This window comes from Crinia signifera, chromosome 8, assembly GCF_055691185.1.
Source record: "Crinia signifera chromosome 8, ASM5569118v1, whole genome shotgun sequence".
NCBI lineage: Eukaryota > Metazoa > Chordata > Amphibia > Anura > Myobatrachidae > Crinia > Crinia signifera.
The window spans coordinates 26,704,195-26,731,687 of record NC_139224.1 but is presented as its reverse complement, the minus strand read 5'-3'; the positions used below and the strand labels follow the sequence as shown (position 1 = coordinate 26,731,687).

Here is a 27,493-nt window from a genome sequence, read left to right as displayed (position 1 = left end):
CACTAGAGTCTGGAGAAAGCACTGATATACTAGGTAATTGCAATCAGGAAGGTCAGCCTATGATATTCTTTGTAAGAGGGCTCAAAGACAGCTGAATAATATGTACAGTACACTACAGTGACAGAGCTATAGAATAGGTAGGATCCTGATCAGCTTGTCAGAAGCGGCTTCACCAACATGGCTGCTGCAAAGAAGACAAAAAAATATACATGTAGTTTAATTTATCAGTACCTAGAGCGAGGCAGCAGAGGGACAAGCAGAACATAACCCTGCGTTATGTATCGTCATAGCAGTGCTGCTGGTCCGTGCTCGCCGAGGGATAGGTATTTTGTCCCCTCTTTACAGGTCACCCTGTGTTGATACTAGTGTCAGACATGTGAGTTCTGGCAGTAGCAGCGGCACAGTAGTAACAGTGTGGGCAGATGTGCTGGAGGAAGAGTGCCTGCAGCTGGGGTGAACATGGAGAGGAAAGAATTCCTCGTATCCCTGCTGGTAAGCTCTGCAGGCAGCTGTCACTGTGGGATGGCAGCCGCTGGGCATACTGGGACTTGTAGTGTCAGCACAGCTTGCTATAGAGTTGTAGGTTGCCCCCCTCTGGGTATGCAGGCAGGGGAGAATTCAGTTCTAGGGGGTTGGGGTGGCAGTGTGTGTAAATAGGGGCAAGTGTTTGTGATGCCCCACAATGTGCATTGCCATGACATGGACACTGCGGCTCTTTACCCCTGGTACCCCCATACACTTCACATTTGTAGCCCCATAGTGGCTATACCATATGTAGCGTATATATGTGCGCTAGGTTGCCAACGTTACACATAGTGGAACTGACCCCTACTTGGTTACATAATGACATTCGCCTAGTTCTCCAGATTTATTTTATTTTATTTGTACTGGTAATCCACTCTGCTTGAGTTCTAGGTCAGGTGTACTACAATGTTGCTGTGGGGTTAAGGTGGGAAGAAAGCTGATGTTATATGAGCGCAGTGAGGCACCGTGCCCAAAGCTTGGCAACCACAGCGTGCCATGTGAGGGGACCTGGTACACTTATATGCTGTCCATGTCGACATAGGTCAGTGATGGCTAACCTTGTTCTCCAGCTGTTGTTGAACTACACATCCCAGCATGCCCTGCATCAGTTTTAGCATGGACAAATAGCAAAACTGTAGCAGGGCATGCTGGAATGTGTAGTTTAACAACATCTGGAGTGTCAAGGTCAGCCATCACTGCCATAAGTGAACATAGACAACACAAAATGTGGGTACTTCCTCATCTTTGCGGCTACAGCTTACGCCAGTTATGTTAGCCGCTTTCAGAATAGCACCATTGACCGCTCGCCACAACTTTACTAAAGGTAATAGATGATGGCGTGGACCCAGGGTGGTGCAGGTTACGTTACGTAAGTTCCATAGCATAAGCTGTGGCTGCAAAGATGAGGAAGTACCAAAAATGTGAAAAACTCAAGTTGACGTTATTCATGTTGACCAAGTCAACCTAAAGCTTGTGTTGACCTTCTGTTAATGTTGACCTACTGTAGGCAGGCATGTCCAAACTGCAGCCCTCCAGCTGTTGTGAAACTACACCTCCCAGCATGCCTTGCCATAGTTTTAGCATTCCCTAATAGCAAAACTGTGGCAACGCATGATGGGAATTGTAGTTTCACAACAGCTGGAGGGCCATAGTTTGGCAATGCCTGACCTAGGGTATGTCGACCAATCTTAGATGTTGACCTAGTCACTGTCGATCATTAGTGGTCGACCTAGACATTGTCTACCAAATTCTGCACCGTAACCTTGCACGCTTTCAGTGTTGGTTGCATACGGTAGTAGAAGTGTTTGTAAATATACACTTTAGCCAACACGTTTCATCCCCCCTCTTGGATATTTTTTTATTATTTTTTTTTAAATATTTATTTTAGTGGAGCGGTGCATATACAAGAACATGTTATAATCCATTTGTAGCAGCGGGAGTCATACATAATTATGAGACACTCCCGTGACTTACATTTCCAGTGTCTGATCCTGGAATTAGATCCAGAGGGGATTTGAAACACTTCAGTTTATTATCATATATAAGATATGGATATCACCTGGGTGCACAACTTGTAATATGCTATTATGGTTACCGTAACAGTCCGGATACAGCTGAACTGCACACTAATATTTAATGCAATGTTCTATATATGGGTATGCGATTATTAGGTCAATACATGAAAAAGGTCGACATGCATTAGTTTGACATGGACAAAATGTTGACACAACCAAAAGGTCAACATGGGGAAAAGGTTGACATAAGTTTTTCATGATTCATGAGCATAGCAAGAGAATATAATAGTGTGCCAAGAGCAATGAGCAGTTGCAGTGCATTAATACGGTGTCCATGTTGACCTATGTCGACATTGAAACAAAAAAAGAAAATGAAAAACTCATGTCAACCTTTTTCCATGTCAACCTTTTGTTGACCTTTTGACATGTCATGGGCAGGACGGATGCTGTAATGGTTACTGCGTCACAGCACTGAGGTCATGGGTTTGATTCCCACCATGGCCCTAACTGTGTGGAATTTGTATATTCTCCCCGTGCTTGCTTGGGTTTCCTCCGGGTACTACAGTTTCCTCCCACATTCCAAAAATATACCGGTAGGCTAATTGGCTCCCAAAAAATTAACCCTAGAATGTCTGTGTACATGTGGTAGGGAATATAGATTGTAAACAGTAGCAGAAAAAAAGACGTAATAATACCACTTTATAGGTCATTGGTACGACCTCATTTGGAATACTGTGTCCAGTTCTGGAGGCCATATCTTCAGAAGGATATAAATACATTGGAGAGTGTACAAAGAAGGGTAACTAAAATGGTTCATGGCCTACATCACAAAACTTACCTGGATAGACTAAAAGATCTTAACATGTATAGTTTGGAGCAGAGAAGGGAAAGGGGGGACATGATACAAATCTTCAAATATATCAAGGGTTTTAACGTAGTACAGGTGGGAAATTTTCTTCAAAGGAAAACAAGTAATAAAACTCGAGGACATGCACTGAAACTAGAGGGAGGTAGGTTCAGGGGAAATGTGAGAAAGAATTACTTCACAGAAAGGGTAGTGGATAAGTGGAATAGCCTCCCATCAGAAGTGGTAGAGGCTAAGACAGTAGAACAATTTAAACATGCTTGGGATAGGCATATGAATATCCTTACAAAGAAATAAGGATTAAAAAGGGTTGAGTTTACCTGAAGGGTAAAAAAGGGGCAGACTAGATGGGCCAAATGGTTCTTATCTGCCGTCAAATTCTATGTTTCTATGTTTCTATCTATTGGCTGTTTTTTTTTATCACTTTTGAAGCTTGATAAAGTGTTCATTCTAGCACCCGCCATATTTGAAAACCCATGCAGTTACTCTTCCCTGCCTGGGGTGTCACTGTCTGCTGTAGTGCTTCTAGCACAGTGTGGTCTGTATATGTTCAAACCAGACCTGCGCTAGAAACACCAGAGCAGACAGTGACACCCCAGGCAGGGCAGAGGAACTGCATGGGTTTTCAAATATAGTGGGTGCTAGAATGAACACTATTGATACATCTGACCTAATGTTTGATCAGTCGATTTGTTTTTTTCCTTTTGATTAAGTTTCCTTTTTTACCTTTTCAAATTCTGTCCATTGTCTTGTCTTGCAGGCCGGGGGGACAGCGGGCATGTGCGTGGACCTTATCTTATTCCCTCTTGACACCTTTAAAACAAGACTACAAAGTCCTCAAGGATTTTCCAAATCCGGTGGTTTCCGTGGCATTTATGCGGGCGTTCCTTCCACTGCTATTGGATCCTTTCCAAATGGTAAAATTGTCAATTTATTTTTCCTTGTTAAACATTTATACACCGAATGGCAACTGCACAAAATCAGTTTATTGGTCCATCACGGGTGCATGGGGTTAATCTAGGCTCATACAAGAAACAGGCAAATGACCCCAGCACATTATAATGGACCAGAAAAGGGACATATATCCTACATGATCATAGCAATGCAGAGATATTCCTTGCATACGTTTGCAAGTAGTGTAATTCAGAATACGGCCCTTGCACACAACTGTTAGCATTAAGATTGGGTGAATTCTTCAGATCCCTGTTGGTGTGGTAAGCCCCAATTTCATTTGGAAACCAGTAATTCTTTTAGCGATCTGCAAATACTTTTCCCCTAAATGATAGAGATGGCCAGGCTGTTTTATTACAATACTGTATACGCATGTGTTTATCTGAGTGTTGTGCTTGTGTGTGTGTCTGAGCGTTGTGTTTCATTTGTGTCTTTGTAGCTGCTGCCTTTTTTGTGACTTATGAAACTGTGAAATGTTTACTTCCCTCTGACGCCCCCGCATACTTGTCGCCGGTAACACACATGGGTGCTGCCGCTATGGGTGAAGTGGTAAGTAGACTGGCATGACATGTCATCTCAATTTACCAAGTGCAATTTTCCTTCTGGCATTTCTTTTTATAACCTATAACCCCCCAAGTTACTCCATATAATTCTGGCATTTTAGACAGCTGCAAATATCTGGCCAGGAAACTGCTACTGCTACTGCCCTTATTCTGATCGGTGCGGATATTCCTGCATGCGGACGGGCCGCCGATGTTGATCGTCTGCGCATGTGCAGAGGTCACTCTGCGCATGTGCAGGCGATTTCGCCGCACGGATTCTTTATACGCCGCACAGGGGGCGTAGAGGGGCGTGAGGGGCTACTTAGCCTCATTACCCTATGCATACGCCCCGCGTTTCATGGGCGTTCCCATGCAAACGCGGGGCGTATGCATGGTAATGAGGCCGTGACGCGTGGGTACGGGGCGGGCATCTGACATCGCCGGATGTCAGCTGCCCGCCCCATACATGATTTCACACGGACAAGTGTCCGTGTGGTCTTGTGTTGCGGGACCTGGTGGAGCGTGCGGCCCTGCATTCGATGTTCGGCGACCATCGAATGCAGGGGCTGCTCCCAAGACGGAGGAGGCGTATCCCCGTCCAATTTCATGCGGATCGCCACATATCCGCATACGGACGGCAGGTGGCGATCCGTATGGAAGGCGGGGATTCGCCTGCACGGTCGCGGCCGCATATTCTGATCGGGCCGCACCGATCAGAATAAGGGCCCTAGTTACATAGTTGATTGGGGTATCTTATATTTGTAAATGTCCCAGATGAAGCAACCACCAATCTGTTTCAAACCAGAAATCCCTCATGACCCAAGAAGGCCGTCCTATTTCTCTCTGGGTCCACTACTATACATTGTAATTAATGGTTGTAACCCTGGATGCTCTTTTCCGCTAAAAATGTGTGTAATCTATTTTTAAACGTATCCATTGAGTCCGCGATCACAACAATCTCTGGCAGAGTATTTTATATCTTAATTGCCAGTACTGTATAGAATCCCTTCCTTGGCTTGTTGTGAAACTTCCTGTCTATCCTTAGGGGGTGACCATGTGTATATTAATTATACCCCCTGTTCAGGGGCGGGCTGGGCCGGGGGGCAGGGTGCCATCTGCCCCCCAGACCGCTCTGGCAGGTGGGCCGCGGCCGCAGGCCGCAGCAGCAGCAAGATAAGAGGGAGAAAATAAAGTAAGTGAGCATTAAACTCACAAATAAAAGAAACATATTTCTGCTGTTTCCTGTATAATAATAATAATGCAATTACACCACAGGCTGCTCCCCCTGTATTGCATTACTATTATATTATACAGGGGGAGCAGCCTGTGGTGTCATGGCATTACTTTTATATTATACAGGGGGAGCAGCCTGTGGTGTCATAATTATTATTGTACAGGGGGAGCAGCCTGTGGTGTCATGGCATTACTTTTATATTATACAGGGGGAGCAGCCTGTGGTGTCATAATTATTATTGTACAGGGGGAGCAGCCTGTGGTGTCATGCCATGACACCACAGGCTGCTCCCTCTGTATAATAATAATGCCATGACACCACAGGCATTATGAATGCCCACCCCTGAACAGGGGGTATAATTAATATACACAGGGGGAGCAGCCTGTGGTGTCATGGCATTATGCCACACCTAACCTGGCTAGCCTTTCCTCATAGCCCAATGTAACCACGCATATCCTGGCTAGCCTTTCCTCATAGCCCAATGTAACATAACCTCGCTAGCCTTTCCTTATTACCCAATGCGGGGGTACTCAATCTAGGGTCACGGCTGTCGATCCCTCCAACAGCCTGGCTCATTTGCATTTTGATCGACAGCTGAACGACAGGCGGGATTCAATGTGCCACCTGCCGATCGGCGCAAAAGGGGCGTGGCCGCAAAAACATCCGATAACGGGCGTGGATTGTCGCGATCCCAGCCGCACGCTCCATTATCGGCAGACCGCGCCCGACGGCTTCTAACGTCGGGCTCGTTCTGCCGTGATCCCTCTTCAGTGCTGTCGGTAAAGACAGCATTTAATAGAGACCCGCCGCTATTCCCCCCCCCCCCCGTCGGGAATATCGGCGCGACAAATACCCTCCAATGTCTCTAAACCCTTTATCAATTATGTTGTCCTTCAATGAACCCTTCTCTGTACATCTAAGATGTGTTTTTTTATGGAGTAGTGCCCAGAACTGTACATTGTATTTAACATAGAGCCGTACAAACAATTTATACAGTGACAAAATAACAGTTTTTCCCTTGCATCTATTCCGGCTTTTATGCATGCTAATACTTTATTGGCCTTTGCAGCTGCTGCTTGACACTGGGCACAATTGCAAAATCTACAGTCAATGAGCACCCCCAGATCCTTCTCCATTAAAGATTCCCCTACATTTACCCCATTTAATTTACTGATCACATGCTTGCTTTTGCTCCCTAAATGTGTAACCATACATTTATCTATGTTAAACATTGTCTTCCATTTGGCCACCCCATCTTCCAGTTTATTCCAGTCCCTCCGTAGAGGTTCCTGCTCTGATTTTACCTTACCTTTACCTTGATTACCTTACACAGCTTAGTGTCACCTGCAAAAATGTAAACTCTGCTCATGAAAACATCACCAAGGTCATTAATAAATATACTTAAATCAGAATCAGAATCAACTTTATTGGCCAAGTGTGCTTGCGCACACTAATAATTTTTGGTGGAATTACAATGCAGCATCAAGCGTGGATGAAGGGGGGGGGGGGGAGAGAGACATTATATACATTCCATTGAGACATTATACACATTACATTGAGAGCATTTAGACATCACTTGTGGGGATCACATGCCTGCCGAGCTGCGCCACTGGTCGTAGCAGCAGCCAGGTAGGTGACAATATAAGCAGGGACAGTACAGTTATCACACCGGGAACACATACCCGCCGAGCTGCACAGCGCCTAGGCAGCCATCAGCGGCGCCACTGGTCATTGCAGCAGCCGGGTAGGTAATAATACAAGCAGAGACAGTACACTTATCACACAGGGAGCACACACCCGCCAAGCTGCACAGCGCCTAGGTAGCCATCCGCGGCGCCACTGGTCATTGCAGCAGCCAGGCAGGTGACAGCATGAGCAAAGACAGCACAGATTAAATCAGGGACAGTACAGTTATCACACAGGAGACACGGGATACATATTGCTGGGTGCACAGTTCCTAGGCAGCCATTTGCGGCGCCATCTTAAAGGCCTCACCAGGCCATCCTCCTGTATGGAGAGCCAGCGCGGGCAGCGTGGACAGCACAGGCAGCGGCCGGGGGGGGGGGGGGAGAGAGAGTCATGAGGCTTGGAGTCCATGAGGCTGGGGGGCTGGTTCAGTCAGTGGCGGGCCTGGCGGGCCTGGGATAGATAGTGATAGATAGTGAGGCCTATGGCTAGGCCCTCTCTGGCCCAATCTCTGGAGCCATACCTTCTCCCGGGCACCACGTTCATCCAGAGATCCGAGGGGCCGGGGGTCCCGTTGGCACTACTAGGGACAGCAGCGGGTCCTCACTGTAGCATCATCTGGGCGCCATCTGTCTCCCCCTTCCTGCTTCCCAGTCTGTCCGTCTCCCCCTCCATGTTCTCCGGGCGAACACAGAGCCGGGCGGACGCAGCGCCACAGCACCGGGGGGGGGCACAGCGCTCTGACTCCTCCGTCTCCCCGCCGCCACCCGCACCTTCTCCATGGGCCGGGGATGGGAGCTCCGTGGATGGAACACCGGAGCTCTCCTGCACGCGACCATCCCCGGCCCCACCGGAAGTCCGAAATTAAAACAAGTGGCCCCAGCGGAGAACCTTGAGGTACATCACTTACCACTTTGGACCAATTGGATATTGTTCGATTTACCGCAACTCTCTGTTCCCTATTCTCAAGGGAACCAGTTTTTGACCAAAAGTACAAATGTTGTTTCCTAGAATCGGTTCTCTTATTTTGTAGACCAATCTCATGTGTGGCACGGTGTCAAAGGCCTTGCAAATGGATCACATCTACTGTGCTGCCATGGTCTAAGTTCCTACTCACGTCCTTGAAGAAGCGAGTTAGATTAGTTTGACATGACCTATCCCTCGCAAATCCATGCTGATTCCTAGTAACCATCTTATTGCACACCGGGTAATCCTGAGTACTGTCCCTTAATATACCATTCAGTAGTTGTCGACATACATTAGGTCGATCACAGGGCTTAGGTCGAAAAAAAGAAATGCCGACATGGCTAAGGTTGACAGGGTCATTGAGTTGACTCAATTTAGGTTGACATGCATTGGGTTGACCACTGAAGTAGTGTTCCTTCTAGGAACTGGGCAGGGCGGTGGTGCATGGGGGCAGCATAAAGGAGGTGGTCCGGGACTGCCGATATCACTAAAAGGGGCGGGCCTGGCCCCGCCAAAGTCACTGCCGTGGGAAGTGCTGGGCATCTACGGCGGGGATGTGCTTCTCCATGCGCACCGGTGGTGACAGGCAGCAGGCTGTTCTAGCAGGGCGCTGCTAGAGGGGCAGGGCGCATTTTGCCCTTTAAAAATTGGGCAGGGCGCAGTGCCCCGCTAAAACTGCCTAGCATGAACACTATGGTCGACGGGTCTTAGGTCTACACAGCACGAATACCCTCCAACTGGCGTTTAGCTATTTGCTAGGCTGCGATTACACACAGCCTACAGAACCGGACTGAATCAAGCCCCATATAGCAATGCAAAAAACAAAGGGTCTCTCATCTATATCTGCACCTGGAATGTAACGCGGTTTTGCTGTGGGTAAAGGATCTAGTATTGATTTTTCAGCGGCAGATTCACATAGGATACACCATATGCGGTCCTTTCGCATACGATGCAGGCTGTGTGATCCGTCACATCCTTAATGCAGCACTTTCGAACCTTGGCTCTGATGCGCATAGAACTATGCATCGGATCGGAATCAAAACACATATGATTTGTCAGCACGAGCCATCAAAATCGGGTAAAAAAAGGCCCAAATCCTCTAAGTGTATGGCCAGTTTTAGGGTTTGGATGTTGTGCATCTGAGGTGTAATTTGCGTTGAGGTGTCATTTGTGCCGATATGTGATAGCTTTATATCGCGTTCCACAGTCTCTTGCCGGTTGAGCTTTTCGCAATGTGGATAATCTCTGAATGCATTGTTGCTTTTCACCTATGCGTTTCATTCTGCTTTTGGCCAAGCTTCATCAGGGATTGTGTGGGTCATATCCTAGTGCTCTGTCTCTTTCAAATGCAAACTTCTTTGGTTGAATGACTTGTGTCTGTATGATTACTAAGTCATACTAAGTCATTCATTGGAGTCATTTAATACTTGTTGGCTCTCCTAGGCAAAGTAAAACATTTCTTTTCTTACATAGATCACATATGGCCTGTATAGAGAAATGTTGCACTGTATCTGTCCAAAGACTGTAGCATTTTGTGATGTGATTTCTACAAGAGTCTGTGCTGAAAATACACATTATCCTACTAAACCGCTTCTTGAATCTAATAAAAAAATATGCCATTTATATGACGTATGGAATTGGACGGAGGAATTGCTATGGCACAGTTGTCTGATACTAGGGGAGATCTCCGAGAGACATGATCTAGGTTCTGCTGTAACTCTAATGTTATACAGCAATGCGATTGTCTTATCTAGGCCAGGTAACATTACATTCAGATTACAGGGAAATGGGAATCTGTCTGTACAATCTGCCCCATCACTATTCACCCTCCAGGGGAATGTCAGAACGGTTTAATAAACCAGAAGCTCGCATTGTCCTGTTTACCCTTTATCATCATCTCATTTGTTCTCCTGTTATTAAAGTGTTTGTTTTGGGAAGAGAAATATGACATATTCCTGCTGATCGGTCGTACAAACAGGCTGTATAAGAAATAAAAACTTCACACAAAAAAAATATTTTTTAGCAAACGTCAGGTTCCTTTCACATAGTAGCAGAACTTTGGGTGCCTGACTTTTCCAGAACTCACCCCATTGATTACTGCATGGGAGAACTCCTATCCTTACAGAGCGGTCTTCAGCAGCCGGACAACCTTGTTAGTGGCAACCGCCAGGACCCGCCAGCTGCCGGAAGGGGACGCTCGCACACGAGACTCGCACGTCTCCTTCCAATGGAGATCATTGGCATCCTCCGCCGCTCACCCGTCGGTGCGCGCAGCCCCCCGCACCCCCTGCTAACCCTGCCCGTCTGCCTGAAGTGGAGACAGGCGGGGTTTGCGTCCACAGCCGCCAAGTGACTGGGACGCGTGTGCGTGTGAGACGTTCACACGTCCCAGTCAGATGGAGCACCTCTCTGCCGGCGATCGCCAGTGCAGGGGATAAGGCGGTTGCCGGCGCCTAATAAGGAGCTCCATCTGTAGTCCAAATCAAATCGAAAATTAGACTGAATCGAACAGTGTTAGCTGCATTCGAAGCAGATTCGATCCTGATGCGACAACACGGCATCTGGATCGAAAGCAGAAATAGACTTGGCAGGCAAGACTATTTCTGCTTCGATCTGCCAGATCGAAAGCAGTTCCATGTTGCTCAATGCAGCACCCCCCCTCCCCCCCCCATGCGCCATCCACCTGCAGTCCGTCCCTCCCTCCATCCTGGCCGATGCAGGTCCCGGCGGCGGCGATATCGAATCTGTATTGACAGCTGCCGGGTGGGTACGTGTGTGCACACTGTATGATGTGCTGTTTTCTTCATCATTGGCACGGGTTCTACACTATGGGGGTTATTCTGATTTAAACGGTCCCCTGCGTGTTCACACGGGGGAACAATTTTTAGCGTCTGCGCAGTTATGCACATGTGCAGACGCTTGGTGCGAGCTGGCACCTCGAACTGCATGGTCGTCATCCCGCTAGCAATACGGACGTGGGGTGGTGTCGGGGGGGGGGGCGCAACCCATAGAAACGCCCAGCGTTTGATGGGCGTTCCGATGAAACCGCTGGGCGTTCCCATGTAACCGCTGGGCGTTCCCATGTAACCGCTGGGCGTTCCCATGTAACCGCTGGGCGTTCCCATGAAACCGCTGGGTGTTCCCATGGTAATACGGGTGTGGGGGGCGGGCAGCTAATTTCATCGGATGTCAGCTGCCCGCCCACTTCCCGCACAAGGCGCTCAGAGATCTGAGACACCACAGAGGTGTCTCAGATCTCCGAGTGCTGGGGAAATCAATCGATGTTAGCCGAACATCAAATGATTTCTCCCCCGCACCCAAAGCTGCGAATAGATGATTAAGCAAATTTTCCATTCGCAGTCCTGTAGCGGATCGCAGCGTGTGAGGAGGGGGGGGGCTGGCACGGGCGGGATCTGGGGGACTAGCGGGGCTGCAAAATTTGCAGCCTTGCGAGTCAACCATAGCAAGGTCCTATGTGTGACATGTCCTCAGCATCTGCCAATTAACCGTTCTGATTATATTTTGTTGTGTAGATCACAAGGAGCAGCCTAATCTGCCTCTAATTTTGGGGCATTCAAATTAAGAGGCGCGTAATTCTTCCTTTGTGACACATTAAGTAATCGTGTACCTAATTGTGTAGTTATCAGGCCAATAATTGGATTATGCATGATTGGCTTTAGTTGATTTGTCAATATACTTCATGTTGACACTGATGAAATGTTAATGTGATTAAAATGCCGACACAACATTCCAGCTGGTCCACTAGTGACTTAAGGTGCTCTTACACTCCGGCGATTCTTGGGCAATCTGGGCTCTTTTCATCCCATTCCGGGGAGAATTTGGATGAAATATGTAAAAATCTCATGTGTTTGACATCTGGTCCAGCAGTTTCTTCTGGTCTGTGGTTAGATGATGACTTCTGGCATCCATAAGTAAGAAGTGCCCCTAATACCATCCCTTACCCCTTACACCAACCCACTCGTAGTGCCTTACCCTCACCTCCCGCAACAAAACCCAGACTGTCGGCATGCTGAGAATGTCGGTATTTTACATACAGTATGAACATATCAGTTGTGGACATGTCAACATTCTACAAATGTCATCAACAGATCCGATGGGATACAGTCATCATTTCCACATTTGCAATGCCAACAGCCGTACTGTTGACCGTTATGATGTCAACATGTGGACGCAACTGTTGACAGTATGACTGTCAACATTATAAATGTAGAAATGACGATTGCATCCCATCTGATCTAATCTATTCTTGTGTGCAAACCCAATATTTACACTGTTGACCAATTATCTGTTTGCGCATTCATTATTTCGCACTGCACATGAGCGGCGATGGCAAATGTAGGGCTGCTCATAGATTCCATAATCCAATGAAAGGAGGCGTTCCCATTTAATTAATTCCTGCATATTTTAAGAAAAATGAAGAAGTCATCATTAACTCAGGTCTGCAGTTTTTTTTTTTAGGGCATTAGGACTTATTTTGTTGACAATATACAATCTATTGACGCCAATAACTACATTTTTTCCCCCTTATGATCTCAGCGGCTGTCACGGCGACGGCGTCTGTGTTTTTTCTTTTCCTGGGTAAAACAAACTGCTGAGATGTGCTCTCCCTACGGATAGAACCTGATTAAAAACATTAATGACTAATCAATGGAAGCATAATTGCAAACCCCTGCTTTAAGTATGCAGCCTGAGATACTGTAGAATCAGTGACAGCCAGGATTTGATATCAGGCCCAGGGAGCGAGAACTTGGGTTGTGTTCTAAGCATCAGCTCGTTCGCTGCGTCAAATCTCCGGGTCCCCACATCAATTATGCCGCAGCTGCGCTCCTCCGCCGCCACCAGCCCAAAATAAATAAATAAACGGTGGAAAAAAAAGGCGAAATTTGTTATTTGATAAGAAGTGCTGCAGACCGTATCTGTCATAACACAGGGGACAGAGCAGCATGAAATTGCTCTTTCATAAGAAGACCCTCATGTGAATGAGGATTTGATTGTGGCGTATGAAAGAGAACCTGATCTGCACACAGAACGGGTTTCGGCGTCGCGCTGCTATTGTTCGGAGAGGTAACAGAAAAACATACCGCGCTTTGGCAGTTTCAATTTGCACTGACAGTTCTTCAAGTGGAAACCGATACAAAAAAATGCTTATTTAAAACTCTATCTCTTCATACATGTCTGTCAGTTTATAGTGGCCTAGCGCCGGTATCTGTGGCTGGGTGCTGCCGCGATGATCTGATTTTAAAACGACGCCGCTGTTATTACTTAATAAAAAGAAGATTGTATGTTGGTGGCTTTGCATAACAGGGACGTCTGTATTAAAGCTGTGCTGCCAGCCAGCTAATGGATTTTTGGGAAAGGTGCCCTTTCTCCTAGCTGGCAGTGCGAGAGCTGCTGCAAGTGGCGGTTTTTCCAGGGCTGGTGCCAGTTCTGTAATTCAGCACCAGAACGCAAGGACTGAAGTACCATAGGTGCAGCTGATGTGGGGCCCAGAGCTGAGAGGGGCCCATCTTCCCTGAGGTAGGTGTGAAAACGCCAAAGCTTATAACCCGGGTCCATGAACCCGGGTTATATATAGGGTTAAACCCAAATTGCCCTCTGTACAATGGGCAACCCAGGTTTAATGTGAAAGCATTGGACCCAGGTAATGAACATCCTCATGACCCCTTGTGTGAAAGAAGATGTATCGATGTTGCACGCTGGATGGTTTACTGTTAGTATCAAAGGTTGGCTTGCTGGAAGATCTGCTGGAGGGGTAGGACCTGTGACATCACTAACGGGTTTTGTCATCTAACATACAACTTTGTCCAAGGCAGGTGTAACCTTCATCTGTCTGGCATTGCCCTCAACCATACTTCCCTGGATCTATCCAAATATTAACCCCTTCACTGGTAATCCCGGGAATTTTCCAGGCTCTGCGCCAGTGCTAACACTGGCATTCCCAGAAAATTCTGGGATTGCCACTGTCTTCCTATCCTTGCGCCGGGCAGCGCCGCTGAGCGATTCGCTTAGCTTTAGCCACTGCCTGGCTGCGGCTCCTTCCTCCTGGCTGTGTGCGGTGTGACCTTGCTAACATTACGCCGCACACAGCCGGGTATCTGTGGGCAGGGCCGGGCAGCGGCTGATCTAGTGTACAGCAGCAATGCCCGATCCTGAAAATACACTCAGCTGTGTTTTTTTTTTTTTGTAGGGAGCACTCTCAAAAAAAAAAAAAAACTGCCCTGTGGGTACTCATCGACCGCTGAATCACAGAAAATCAACCACCACTTTATTCACCCCAAATTTCATCTTCTAATAGTCTACCTCATGCATTTCCAAACTATGTCCCTCCAGCTGTTATAAAACTACAAGTCCCATCATGCCTTGCCACAGTTTTGCTCTTAGGGAATGCTAAAACTATGGCAAGGCATGCTGGGATGTGTAGTTTCACAACAGCTAAAGGATAGGAGATTGTGAATTCTCAATCGCCTATCCTTTTAACTGCACCCTCGTTCCTTCCCCACTGCTGGGCACTGTGGCACCTTACAGCCTAACAGTAATAAAATGGCTCTTTGCGACACTTCCATCCGTGTTTACAGCACAGGAAGAAAGGTGTTGGTGTGAAAGGAGCAGGAAAGTGGAAATAATGCTGCGGATGGGAATTGCTTGTAAATAATGATGAATGGAGACAGATATCCACTGATCCTGCCAACAAATTCATCACACGATTAAAGCTTGAAATCTGTAAATTAGGAGCTGTCAGCCATCATCCACCCACACAGGACCACGCGCTGTCATCAGACATGGACGCCAGGAGAACCAGGCAGCCTTTTGCATTGCATACTTTTGGGTAATTGATAGTTTGCTAAGTAGTTTAAGTTTTACCAAGTAATTAGAAAGTTGCAGTATTCCGATGTTAACTGTGTTTTGAATCCATTTCAGTGGTTTTAAAAGCGGTTACCTCAATCTGATGTACTTCTGTGCAATTACTGAAACTTCTCCAAGGCAGAGCAAGTATGTGTTGTATCCAAGGCAGAGCAAGTATCTGTTGTGTCTGACGCTAAGCCATGGACGTGTCGTTTCCGAAGGAGGTGTTTTAGAGGCAGAGCAGGCACATATTGTATCCAAGGTAGAGCACTGAAGTCTTGTAATTCGAGACACAGCTGATCTATGTTGTGCATACTGGTAGACGCTCTATTAGTTTAATGTTTGTGAAAGGGAACGGTAAGTAAGAACCAGATTTAAAAGCCACATGGTTGTAGGATTCAGAGATTTTGGTTAAATACATTTGCAAATACATGGGTCAGCCCCCAAGCCATTATCAAGTCTTCTCTGAGTATTGGGGGTCCCTATTGCTATATCTAGATGTGGGGTGTAGCACCCCAAAAATCAGAATAGGCTAGAGAGCCCAGAGCAGCACACTAGTGAATAAACAAAAGTGTTAATGAATGTTAGTGAGTGTTGAGAAACCAGAGCTGTATACAAAAGCTATGTAATTAAAATACTAAAGGAATATTGTTAGTGCTTATTAGTAGGAGAAATGTGTTAATTAGTATATGATAGTGTGCCACCTCAGAGCCACCCAGCTACACCAATCGAGGCGCACCACACCCCAAACCCATGTTAACCCCAATCTGGGTTCTATAATGAACTATTAATGTATAGGTTATTTGTGTTCCTTCTAGGATTTGTGGCGGGCAGGGCCAACGTCACAAAAGGGGTGTGCCCGGCCTGCCGCCATCACTACTGCGTCCTCCGAAGTCTCTACACTTCCGGGGAGGGGGGGGGGGGGGAGCGCAGGACATCGCCATCTACGGCGGCGCTGGGCTTCCCCGTGCACACCGGCGGCATAGGAGGCAGGCTCTTTTAGCGGGGCGCTGCTAGAGGGGCAGGGCACATTTTGCCCTTTAAAAATCAGGCAGGGCGCAGCGCCCCACTAAAAACAGCCTAGCGGGAACAGGATTGGGGTTAATATGGTTTGGGGTGCGGAGCCCCTGGATTGGTGTAGCTGGGGGGCACTCAGGTGACACACTATGACATTCTATCTAACAACTACTAATCTCTTCACTAACACAATTTCTTTAATATTTTAATTACATTCATCACTTTTGCTCATAGCTCTTGCTTGTTAAACTTACTAACACTTTAGTTTTGTGCTGCCCTGGGCTTTTTACCATATGCTGATTTGTGTGGTGCCGCAACCCGCACCTAAATATAGCAATAGGGACCCCTGATACTCAGAGATGCCTTGACAGATGGCTTGGGGGCTTGCGCCATGTATTTTACAAATGTAACCAAGATCTCTGAATCCTACAACCATGTGGTTTTTAAATCTGGTTACTGACATCATCAGTGTGCTGCGGGAAACAATGTTTTTTTTTTTTTTCTGATCTACGTTGTACACACTAAGCTGACCTCTCTGACACTGGCATCGGCAAGTGCATACACACTCGCCAACGCTGCACATGAGGGGGGCACCGTGGTGGGAGGACAACAGTCAGGCCGACTATGTCCTCCCTAGTCCGAACATGCTTGGAGGAGGGAGTGGGTCATTAATGATGCACAGCGTACACACTGGACGATATTGTTTACAATATCGTTCAGAAAGTCCTTTCTAAATTATATTGTGACCAATAAGTGCAGGCATGCCCAAATGGTGGCACTCCAGCTGTTGTGAAACTACACATCCCAGCATGCCTTACCATCGTTTTAACATCCCCTAATAAGAAAACTGTGGCAAGGCATGATGGGACTTGTAGTTTCTGGAGAGCCATATGTTTGGACATGCCTGGTCTAGTGTGTATGGGCCTTTAGGCAGAGCCGGTATGCACAAACGATTGAATTGACGTGGTCTGGTAGAGGACAAACCTATGAAACTTAGTGATATTATTATGTTCTAAGATGCCCAAAATCTGAACTACAGATGGATGTGCGCTCATCTGTAGCGCCGGCACAGTGACGTGCGAGCGTCTCAAACACTTGCGCGTCCATTACCACGAACGGGGCACGCCGAGAGCCAATTGGATGATTGGCTCCATCTGTACTGTAAAAGTAGGAAACCTCAAACTTCTATTTGAATGCCATTCATATCTCTTTACTTAAGACTAAAGTAATTGTATTTTAGGTTTTGTGGTTCATGAATCAGTATTACTTCAATTCAGTCTCCTATTGCACGCAAATACGCGGAAGGAATTCAGACCAATTACTATTCTGACTTTACTGCATTTGCAATAAATGAATCAGCATTGATTAGATTTTGTGGCCATACACTATGACTTGCTACCTGGCTTCAGGGAGGCCCAGCATAAGGCAGGAGAGGAGCAGGGGGCTGTGGTGCTTCTGAGCTGGTGGCCGCACAGGCAGTTCCCAACTAGGGAGCAAATTTGCTAAAGCTTCTAAAAATGAAAATACAGTAGGTGATGTTGGCAATAGCGATCCACTAGATGGCAGTCTTACATCACATATGTAAGAAATAAAAATTTTCTCCAAGCGTTTCATGACTATTGATATCTCGTTGTTGGTGTATTCATTATTAATGAACATATTTTTTAAAGAGCCTCAGATGGACCAGAAAACATGGACTGTTGAGGAATGTTTTTGTCTACTGATATAAAGGATAGGCAGTGCTGCTCTCTTTTTAAGTTAGGTTGTCCAATTGTATTTCAGTGGATCAGCTGCGACTTCTCCGAGGAGAGGCGTCTCAGCCGATTCACCATGAGCCAGCCCGACCTTACTGGGTGACAGGATCGCATGCAATATATGGCATGCGGTCCCGTTCCCCTGCTGCCGGGAGGCTTCCCGAGTTGGAGATCAGCCGTGCAAGCAGTTCCGATCTCCGACCTGATGCCCACGGGACTGCGGATCGGATCTAATTCCCAAATTGTAAAAAAATGCATCTTAGTTGCACAAAGAGACTGTGCCGATTAATGTGATTTGTGACACTTGTATATCTATGTGCAACTTGATCTCTTAATCTGTCAACTAAAGGCTTTGTCCAAAGGAGAAGTCGGGCCTGATATCCCTGGCAGGGAGGCTCACATACAATGAAGCACTTGATGTGCCATTTTTTACATGTGATAAATCGCATGAAATTACCGGGGAGGTGCAGGCGGAGGGAGCCGGTAGCCGAGCTGCAGGAGAAAAAAAACCAACATACAAATGAATGGGCAGCCACTGATTGGCTGAGAGAGCTCTCTCAGCCAATCAGTGGGTGCCTATTTATTTGTACTTTTTAAAAAAATTCGATTGCCACCCAGCTCTCCCTGCCAGGCTGTCTGCATTTCCCTGCCAGGCTCCCTGCGCCTTTCCCCCCGCCAGGCTCCCTCCACCCAGCTCTTGTAGTCCCCCCCCCCCCCCCCCAGCATCGGATGTGTTACATAGTGGGTGCTAAAAAGCACCCACGAGGTGCTGCTGATGGCTGTACATAAGATTTATCTTATATGCAGCATGTATGATCTCAGGCTATGATCCGATGTGCACGGGACCATGCATCGGATGTCATACACATTTAGTGTATATAGACAAACACACACAGTATACAAGTGTCATATATCAATCAGCTCAGTCGCCTCACGTTGTGTCTAGCGGCTCACTCACGCCAGCCATCTTCAGCCATGATGTATTGAGGCTGGATGTATGGTATGGATCTGTAGTGCACCCTCTTCACCTCACTCTGTCAGCTGGTGCCACCTGAACCTTGGTAGTTATGTCTCAGGAGTTACATTCTCAGGGTCCAGTAGCTATCCTGGATCCGACCCGGCATTTGGAACACTGATCCAAGCCAGGTCAGATCCGGGATTTGGACCATTTACACTGCGGTGCCTACCCGCAGTGTAAACGGGGGCGGTGCTTGGAGATGACAACATTTCCAAGCATATGGGACCGCAGATCACCCAGCCGGGACCGCCGATCGTCGCGCTGTGGGCAAACCCAGCACAAAGGTAAGTTGCAGAGCTGCCCCCAGCCCCTGTGCACCCCCCCAGCCCCCGTCCGCGAGGTGAATGGATGCCGCACACAGGCATCCATTCACCTCATCCCTGCCTCCACTGCTGTCTGCAGAGTACAGCACACAACAGCGTGTGTGCCCCCCCCCCCCCCACGAACCTACATGTTGACCGCAGGACATTGCGGTGCGGAGGTTGGGCTTCCTCCATTGCTGTAAATTGGGGCCGGGTCATATGACCCGGCATACCCATTTACACTGCCCTTTACCCAGGTCAGGAAAAACCCGGGTTCTTGCGTCGGTGTAAAAGGGATATTATATATCTGAAATGAGATATTAATCCTATTGTGGTCCATGTAGCAGATATAGAGATACAGCAGAGCAGTGCAGCTCTACGTAAATGAGAGAATCTCCCAATATCTACGAGGGTGACCTCACCCAGAGAGGATTGTGTTGGGGAAGAGTGTGGAGATGCAGCTGGACTGTAGGTCAGTGGTGGGGGTGAGAAACTGCTGAACTGCGATTTCTCTAACCACTTGAAAGAAGCAGATGTCCTTCCTTGGCTTTTCGACACAGATAAAACTTTTAAGCGGAAAGGAAATTGTGTTTTAGTATCCAGCGAGAGCACAGAGCAGTTGGAGATCCAATATCTATCCGTGCCATAAGCCTAAGCGCTGATTTACTGTCCTGTTAGAAAATCTCATCCATTTTTTTTTTTTATTATTTTCAACATAAATGTGACCTTAGATGTGGTCAGAACTGTAAAAAAAAAAAAGAACCCAATAAATTATAGAACACACAATAGAATATAATCTTTTATTCATTTATTGATCAGAATAATCAACCGTTACATTTATACAAGTCAGGAACAGCAATCAATGTGATGACTATTAGGTGTGTCCTAGTTACTAAACCATAAAGCGGAGATTCCCCAGATGGTGGAAATTGTAGGAGGTTACTCTAGTACTTGATCAACCGTATTATGATTGACTTGCTTGGGCGTGAATTCGCACCCTTGAGAATCATCCAGTACCTGCCCTGTGAATGGTGGTATGCCTGCCCCCCTTTGCACGCTGGGTTCCTTCCATGCGAATGGATGTTTTACATAAACAACCGTTCACATGCCATTAGGAACCTCCCACATCTTTCCATGGTCGCAGACCATCGGGTGATGTTGAAGGCGCACGCATATGTAAGGGTAATCCAGACTTGTACATATGAGTGTAGATTTCCAGGGAATTGGGCGGGCAGCTGTCCGCCCCCTGCACGTGCGTCACGAATGCATTACATGTGTACGCCCAGCATTTTCATGGGAACGCCCATGAAACGCAGGGCGTTCACATATGCTAATGGGCCTGCCCGGCACCCCACACCCCTCTCCACCCCTCACTCGAAAGGCAGGGAACATGCATTCGGTGAACAGATTTAGCTCCAAGTTTGCACGCTCCCAGCGTATGCATACGCAAAACATCGGTCTACCTTGCGAATTTGCACAAGAGCGAGTCAACCAGAATAAGGGCCTATGTGTAAAATCAGCTCTATGTGGAGGAGTGGGATAGAATTCCTACAAGCAGGTGTACAGGGCGGATCTTAATGTTTTAGTCATTACTTCTCAAGGGTTGTGGCAGTTACTGAATCCTAGAGCTATATAGGATTATCTTATTATACTTTCACGTGCCTTACACCAGCTGATTTAATTTGCTGGTGTAACTTTGCAAAAGGTCATTTTTAATCGGAGAATTCAATTGTTTTGGGAGCCTAACGGGCTATATTCAATTGTTTTTGCTGATGTGCGTGAGGTGGTGAGCAGAAATTTGTCCAAAGTTGGTAGTTTGCTCAGGTTTAGCTGCTTTATGTGGCTAAATTGGGGAGGGCCCTACATGTTATGAGAGGTTCTACACTGCTTAGGGGTGTGGTATGACACTCAGTCTGAATTGCGCTATGAAGCCCCTTGCGGGCTCCCTCCGCTTGCCACAGATTCTATTCTTCCTCAATGGGAGTCATGGATCCCCACGAGGGAGAAAAACCCCTGTCAGGTGGGATCCCGACTGCCGGGCATTTAACAGTTGAGATTCCAATTTCAGACTAAGACTATCGGATGTATGCGAGCCCAGCAGCTCTCCGACGGGGTATCGCAAGCCATACCTCGCACAAATATATGGGGGCCTTCACAGGTGCGAAAATTGAATCTCATTGAACTCGCTCGTTATATGAATTACGTAAAGTTTTTCAAATGCGGTAAAGGTTTTTTCTGTATTTTATTTTATTTCCAATTGCGTACAAAACCTCCGATCTGATACAGCCCTTTGGCTTCTCCTTCAGTGAACATAAAAGCTATACCACGCCGATCTCCTACAAAAAGCATCAGGTGACCTTACCGTCAAATAGAACCGCTGTTTGAATATTTGTAAGATTAAAGAATAACGAAAACAATTGTAAACATGGTTCATTGTTTAACATTTCAAACATTTTGATGTCTAAATGTCAACATCTATTATTTTATTTTGCGCCAGGGGCTGAGCCAACCCCGTTTCCCGGAAAACGGATATGAGACTTGGTCCATATATGACATTATCTCAATTTGGTCTTCAGAAGACAGAACCTTGTTCTTGTGCTGCCGCCTTCGTCGTAGTTCAGATTCAAATAGGATAAAAAGAGATCAAAGAATAATCTAAAATAAAATAGACAGAGCTTTGGAATATAGAGGATAGCATTACTTTGTAAGACCCCTTCGTAGGCCAAGATTGAAGCTCCATGGAAATCAGGAAGCCATGCTGGGCACACTCCGTACCCCCTCGGCCAGATAGATTGTTTTTTATCTGTAAACCCTTTTAAAGTTTTCTTTCTGCATCCATGTGTTTAGGAGAACAAAAACCTAATGTGAAGACATGAAGTGTTATGAAGCATGAATCTCTATAAATATTTATGCCGAAGTTCACAAGTTGACGATTTCTTATTTTCTTGACATATTGGGGTCGGACGCTGGTTGTGACCCCGGACACAGAGAGACGCGCATCCAGCCTACCTTTTTCAAAATGACTTTGGATCAGATGCGGCGTTCTCACGATTGCAGTTCAGGAGATTTCCTACTGGTCTCATGAATGTGGCTTTAAACTGATCGTCTCATGCAGTTACGGTTTATCAAATACAGCCATAACTTCTGGAGGAAGAGATAATTCGCGGTTCTAATGGTTATACTAAAAATCAGTTGTTTTTAGGAGGAAAAGGCCCGGCTTAAAATGGCTGAAGCGCTAAGTGGTAGAATGCATAAAATGATTAGTGAAAAATAGCAATAGGTAAGTCGCCGGATCAGCTTATACGTCCAGTTTCTGACAATAACCGCAATTAATTATCATACGGCACACGGTGTACCGTAAAGTAATCTAAAAAAAAAGTCAAAAATTGCACAAACTATAATATTTTTAAAATATTTAGGCTTGATGACAATCTGAAGATATTTGGATATTCAAACAAATATTCAAAGTCTTTCAGCCTCAAATAATAGCGAATTCTACCTAATAGGCCTATTGCTGGAAAGGGCTAGAGGTACAGTATGCTGGTAAAAATGTATTCTCCAACCAGGGGAGATGATTAGCAAGAGATAAACTTGCACAAAGGAATTTTCAAATAGTGAACTACATAAATGTCAATACGACTAGTAAGGAGCGCTTTAATTAAATAAATAGATTTTTATTAACTACACGTGCATAGATTATTAGGCATTAATTATCAGACAGAAAATCTAAAAAAAAAATCATAAAAACAATACATATAAAATCAGCAGCACAATGTGTATGTCAATTTTATGTAAAGAAGCTTCTGTATTTATAAAAAACAAGCAATATAGTCAGTGCACTGACCAGAGTCCAGAACCCCACTAGTTTTACTATATTCTTTTATATGTAGAAGCTTCTTTACATAAATTTGACATACACATTGTGCTGCTGATTTTATATGTATTGTTTTTATGGCTTTTTTCTTTGTGTAGTTAATAAAAATCTATTTATTTATTAAAAGCACTATATCATTTTTTTATTATACAGATTATAGATATGGTACTTCAGTGCTGATTGGTTGCCATGGTCAACTTCTCCACTGGCTCATTTCTCCTCCCTTATCACTGCTTCATACAGTACATCTGCCCTGTTGATACATATCACCCTTTGGGGCACATGTATGAAGGGTCATTATGGGGGAGAAGGGGTATCAGCGCACGTTATGTGCACTATACCGCTTCTCCCCCATGTATGAAGGAGCCGGGATGCGGTACAGGACAGGGGCGCCCCTGTCCATATCGGCGCTGCTATCTAAATAGCAGGCCGAATGTATGAACGGTCAGCATCGCTCACCGTTCCGCCCGCTTCCGCTTTTGGCTTCGCCAGCATCAGGCTGGCGAAGCTCTATCTAAACAGCAGGGACAGCGCTGTCCCTGCTGTTAGCTCTGGGCTGCGCTGGGGATCTCGCGTGAGCAGTGAGATCCCGCGCATGCCCAGTGCAGCCGGCCAGGGGACAGGAGACAGCGCGTCAGTGTAAACTGATGCGCTATCTCCAGGAGGGGACATCGCCGGAGGGGGGAGTTAGTGCTCCCCCGCTTCGGCAGACAAGATGTTAATACATCTTGTCGATGTCCCTTCCTGCTTTGCCTCGCTAATGAGGCGTAGCAGGAAGTACAGCATTATAGCGGCGCGATAAGCGCCGCTATAATACATCTGCCCCTTTGTTCTTAATATGCTCTGTATGGCTTGAGGCGCACCTGGGGGGGGGGGGGGGGATGAGAAATTTCTCAGTCATACTTTTAAACAAAACTGCATATAAAGTTGTGGTAATGGCAGAGTATTTTACTATACCTTGATGCTTTAACTTTGAGTATTCCATTTTTCTTGAATGTGGAACAGTCAACAACACCCAGTAGAGGCGGCCATATTGTCATCTGAGACATTTGTGCTATACTCTGATGAACTTTGGTTCTGTCCACAGGATGGTTATATAGCCACAGTGTATTCGTGGCAGAGGCACTTTAAATCATCTCCGCACCGACCCTGAAGCCTTCCATTGTAGCCGGCGGGAAGAGATAATCTGTTTTGACAAAACACAATGGACAGTGTGATTTTGTTTATCCTCCGTCTGCTGCATTCAAACTTTGCCTTCATACCGCATGTTTGCTGGGGAAGAAGTGATTCGGATGAATACTGTACAGTTCACTTTTAATCTGAATTCCTTTGTTAACATACAACCAGTCATGCAGACCATTTACCTTCATTCATAGATGTTCTGCCAGACGACTAGCCGTAATGTGTCTGACTCCTAGCTTGTTTTGCTGGGCGGAAGGTTTCTCTTTATTAAGGAAGGGTCCAGGTTCAGTATATGTCGAAATGTGTGTATTCGTGAGCTAAATATTACATCTAAAATACCTGGGGTGCTTATAATGTGTTTAGAATCTGGGCGTTCTCTTAACGGATCAATGTACTGCTGTAATTTAAACACATGATAGTATATGAAAAACTTGAAGAATACTCTCCTTTGATATGTTTCAGGGTCCTCCTCTTTTTGTTGTTTTCAAGCGTGGTTCCTCTTTTTCCTCAAAAAGGTATACCGACAGAAAAAAGATATGAAATACAAGAGGAACCAATGTGTAAATCAGCTTTAAAATGCGAATTGCGACAACTTCTGATATTGTTCCATGTTGTTCCTGAGCTTCATGGGGAAGGGGTGTGGCCACAAAATAATACCAATTATATTACGGAGCACAGTTGTCTCCAATATTCAAATTACGGCAACAGAGTTCCACATACATAAATGCCCCCACAGTGCAGGTACATAAATGCACCCACAGTGCGGGTACATAAATGCCCCCACAGTGCAGATACATAAATGCCCCCACAGTGCAGGTACATAAATGCCCCCATAGTGCAGATACATAAAGGCCCCCACAGTGCAGGTACTCCGCGGACAGAATACACTCTTACTGGCATACTGTTTCCCAGGTGGCGGGACCAGCAATGTGGGTGCTGCAGCCGCAAATTAGCAAGTTAATATGGCAGCCCAGCAGCGGGACTCGGGCCCGTGGGTGCTCATCAATTTCCGTTGAGCACGGACAATTGAGCACCCACAAAATCGGCACCTATGCTGCTGTGCATTCCAGTCTGCCACACACACCCTGAGGGAAGGACAATAAAGCGTGATGAAACCGTGTGTGACACCCCACTTAGGGATTTTATCATATTGGCCTTTTCATGCAGTAACACCAAATGGTTATTACTGTATATATAATATTGTTTAGCGCCACCTTATTAGGCAGCATATTGAGCACTGTACACATGCTTGAGGCAGCCATTTTGTGCAGTTAACCACTGAACATGAGAAGGCAGCGTATGCACTAGTAATGAGTCACGAGGAATAACGATCCAGCTCACAAAATGGTGTGTGTGTAGGAGACTGACGCAATTTAAGCCTCTGGTTTTAAACTACCTATACGGAATATATAACCCAAACACTGTGTCACAGTAATGTTTATACATTATTTTCCCTCTGTTACCAGGTAGCCTGTCTCATTCGTGTACCATCAGAGGTGGTAAAGCAAAGGGCTCAAGTGTCGCCGTCCTCGAGCACCTATCAGATGTTCTCTAGCACTCTACGGCAAGAGGTAAGAGACCTGCGCTGTAATCCCGCGTACTGTCATTCTGTTGGCTATGAATTGCCAGTAGTGGGGCCGATCTCCTTACATGAACCCTTCTACATCCAAATACTGTCAAATTGTTTGAGTGAAAACAGAAAATGGCGTTAAAATAATACACTGTAAGGTGAGGTAAAACATACTTGTCTGTAACTCCTTTACATAAGCCCCTAAGTACACTGATCCTTTGATGCCTCTTCACCTGACATTTATTTGAAATCTGGCCCTAAACGCCCTTGTTTCATAGACTTTAATATATATTTTATTTATTTATTTCGGAGGCATTGAGCTGACAGGCTCTGTGTAATTCTTTTAGTTTCGGGCATCTTCTTTTGACAAAATGCATCTTATTTTCTTCAATATATGCACAAGCAGACTCTACTGATTAAAACAATATGCTGCAGGCTTATATTCTGTGTGCCACCACACCTGTATCTGTATTTTTGCAAACAAAATAGAACGTTAGTATTTTCTAGAAAAAGCCGCGGTTGCACACATCATTTTGCAAGTAAGACGCGTTGTTTTCACGAAAGTTGCATAAAAAAGACATTCATTGCTACAGAGTGAGGGCATGGAGTTACTAGACGAGCTATTTAACATGCAAGGAGGCTAGATGTATATGGATACATCTGTGTGTGTGTGTGTGTGTGTGTGTATCAATGCATTTTTGTATGTATGTGTGTGTATATATAATTATAGAAGGTGCAGCACCACTTGTGAAGTACCTATGTCTTGCAGACACAACCTAATATATAATGGCATTTCCTGTCCCCTAAGTAAACAGTAATGATAAACGACTGTAAAAAAACGGCTTCTTATGCTGGGTACACACCAGGTCGACTAGGGCCCGATCCCCTCAATGTAGATCCAATTCCGACCAATTGGATGTAAATTGTGTGGTGATTGGGCCCTTTTCTGTCCTGGTGTGGACCGATACCGATCCGATGCGCGGTCCCGCGGGTCGGTCGTTATTCAGATCCTACCTGCTGCAGGTAGGATCTGAATAATGACCATACTGCCGGGTGCGGGTTCGCCATTGGATCGGACCCATCGTGAGCGGGTCGTCGTGGTGTGTACCCTGCATTAGCGTCCAATGGTGTCAGCTAATGGTAAATGGAGAGCGATAAAAACCCTTGGTACTAGGTCATAAAAAAAATAGCCATTAGAAACAATGGAACAATGAGGAAGTCTTAAGGACAAAACGCGTTGGGTTTCCCTTACTGACCTACTGTTTGTTCTTTGTTTTGTGTCTCTGCAGTCCTGAATTCTCATTATTTATTGTGTTGATTTTCCCATTTACATCCATGTTCCTGTAGTTTTAACAAGTTCAAAGCTTTAATTTGAATCATTTTGCGCATTTCGCTTCTACTACTGTTGAATGGAATATTTTCATTTTCACATATCAAGGTCATTCTAAGACCAACACGCTCAGCTGGGAGTGCCAGTCTCCTCATATGGTTGGGGATATCACAGCTGTGTTTGTGCTCTCATTGAATGCATTAGTAATGTCATGTCCATGTGCTAATTAATGCCTTTATATATTGCAGGGATTCCGAGGCCTGTACAGAGGATATAAAAGTACAGTACTACGAGAGGTA

General features: G+C 45.9%; 1 protein-coding gene across 2 annotated transcripts in view; it reads left to right on the top strand.

Annotated features, from left to right (window-relative positions):
- The first annotated feature begins 336 nt into the window (after positions 1-336).
- Positions 337-27,493, top strand: part of SLC25A26 (solute carrier family 25 member 26) — a 126,714-nt gene continuing 99,557 nt past the window's right edge. The window contains exons 1-5 of one of the 2 annotated variants that reach the window (XM_083156029.1): positions 337-492; positions 3,665-3,821; positions 4,295-4,404; positions 25,761-25,865; positions 27,443-27,490. In XM_083156029.1, coding sequence (XP_083012155.1) covers positions 460-492; positions 3,665-3,821; positions 4,295-4,404; positions 25,761-25,865; positions 27,443-27,490 — 453 coding nt within the window. In that variant the 5' untranslated portion in view covers positions 337-459. The remainder of the gene's footprint in view (positions 493-3,664; positions 3,822-4,294; positions 4,405-25,760; positions 25,866-27,442; positions 27,491-27,493) is intronic. The other variant, XM_083156030.1, reaches the window with a different exon arrangement.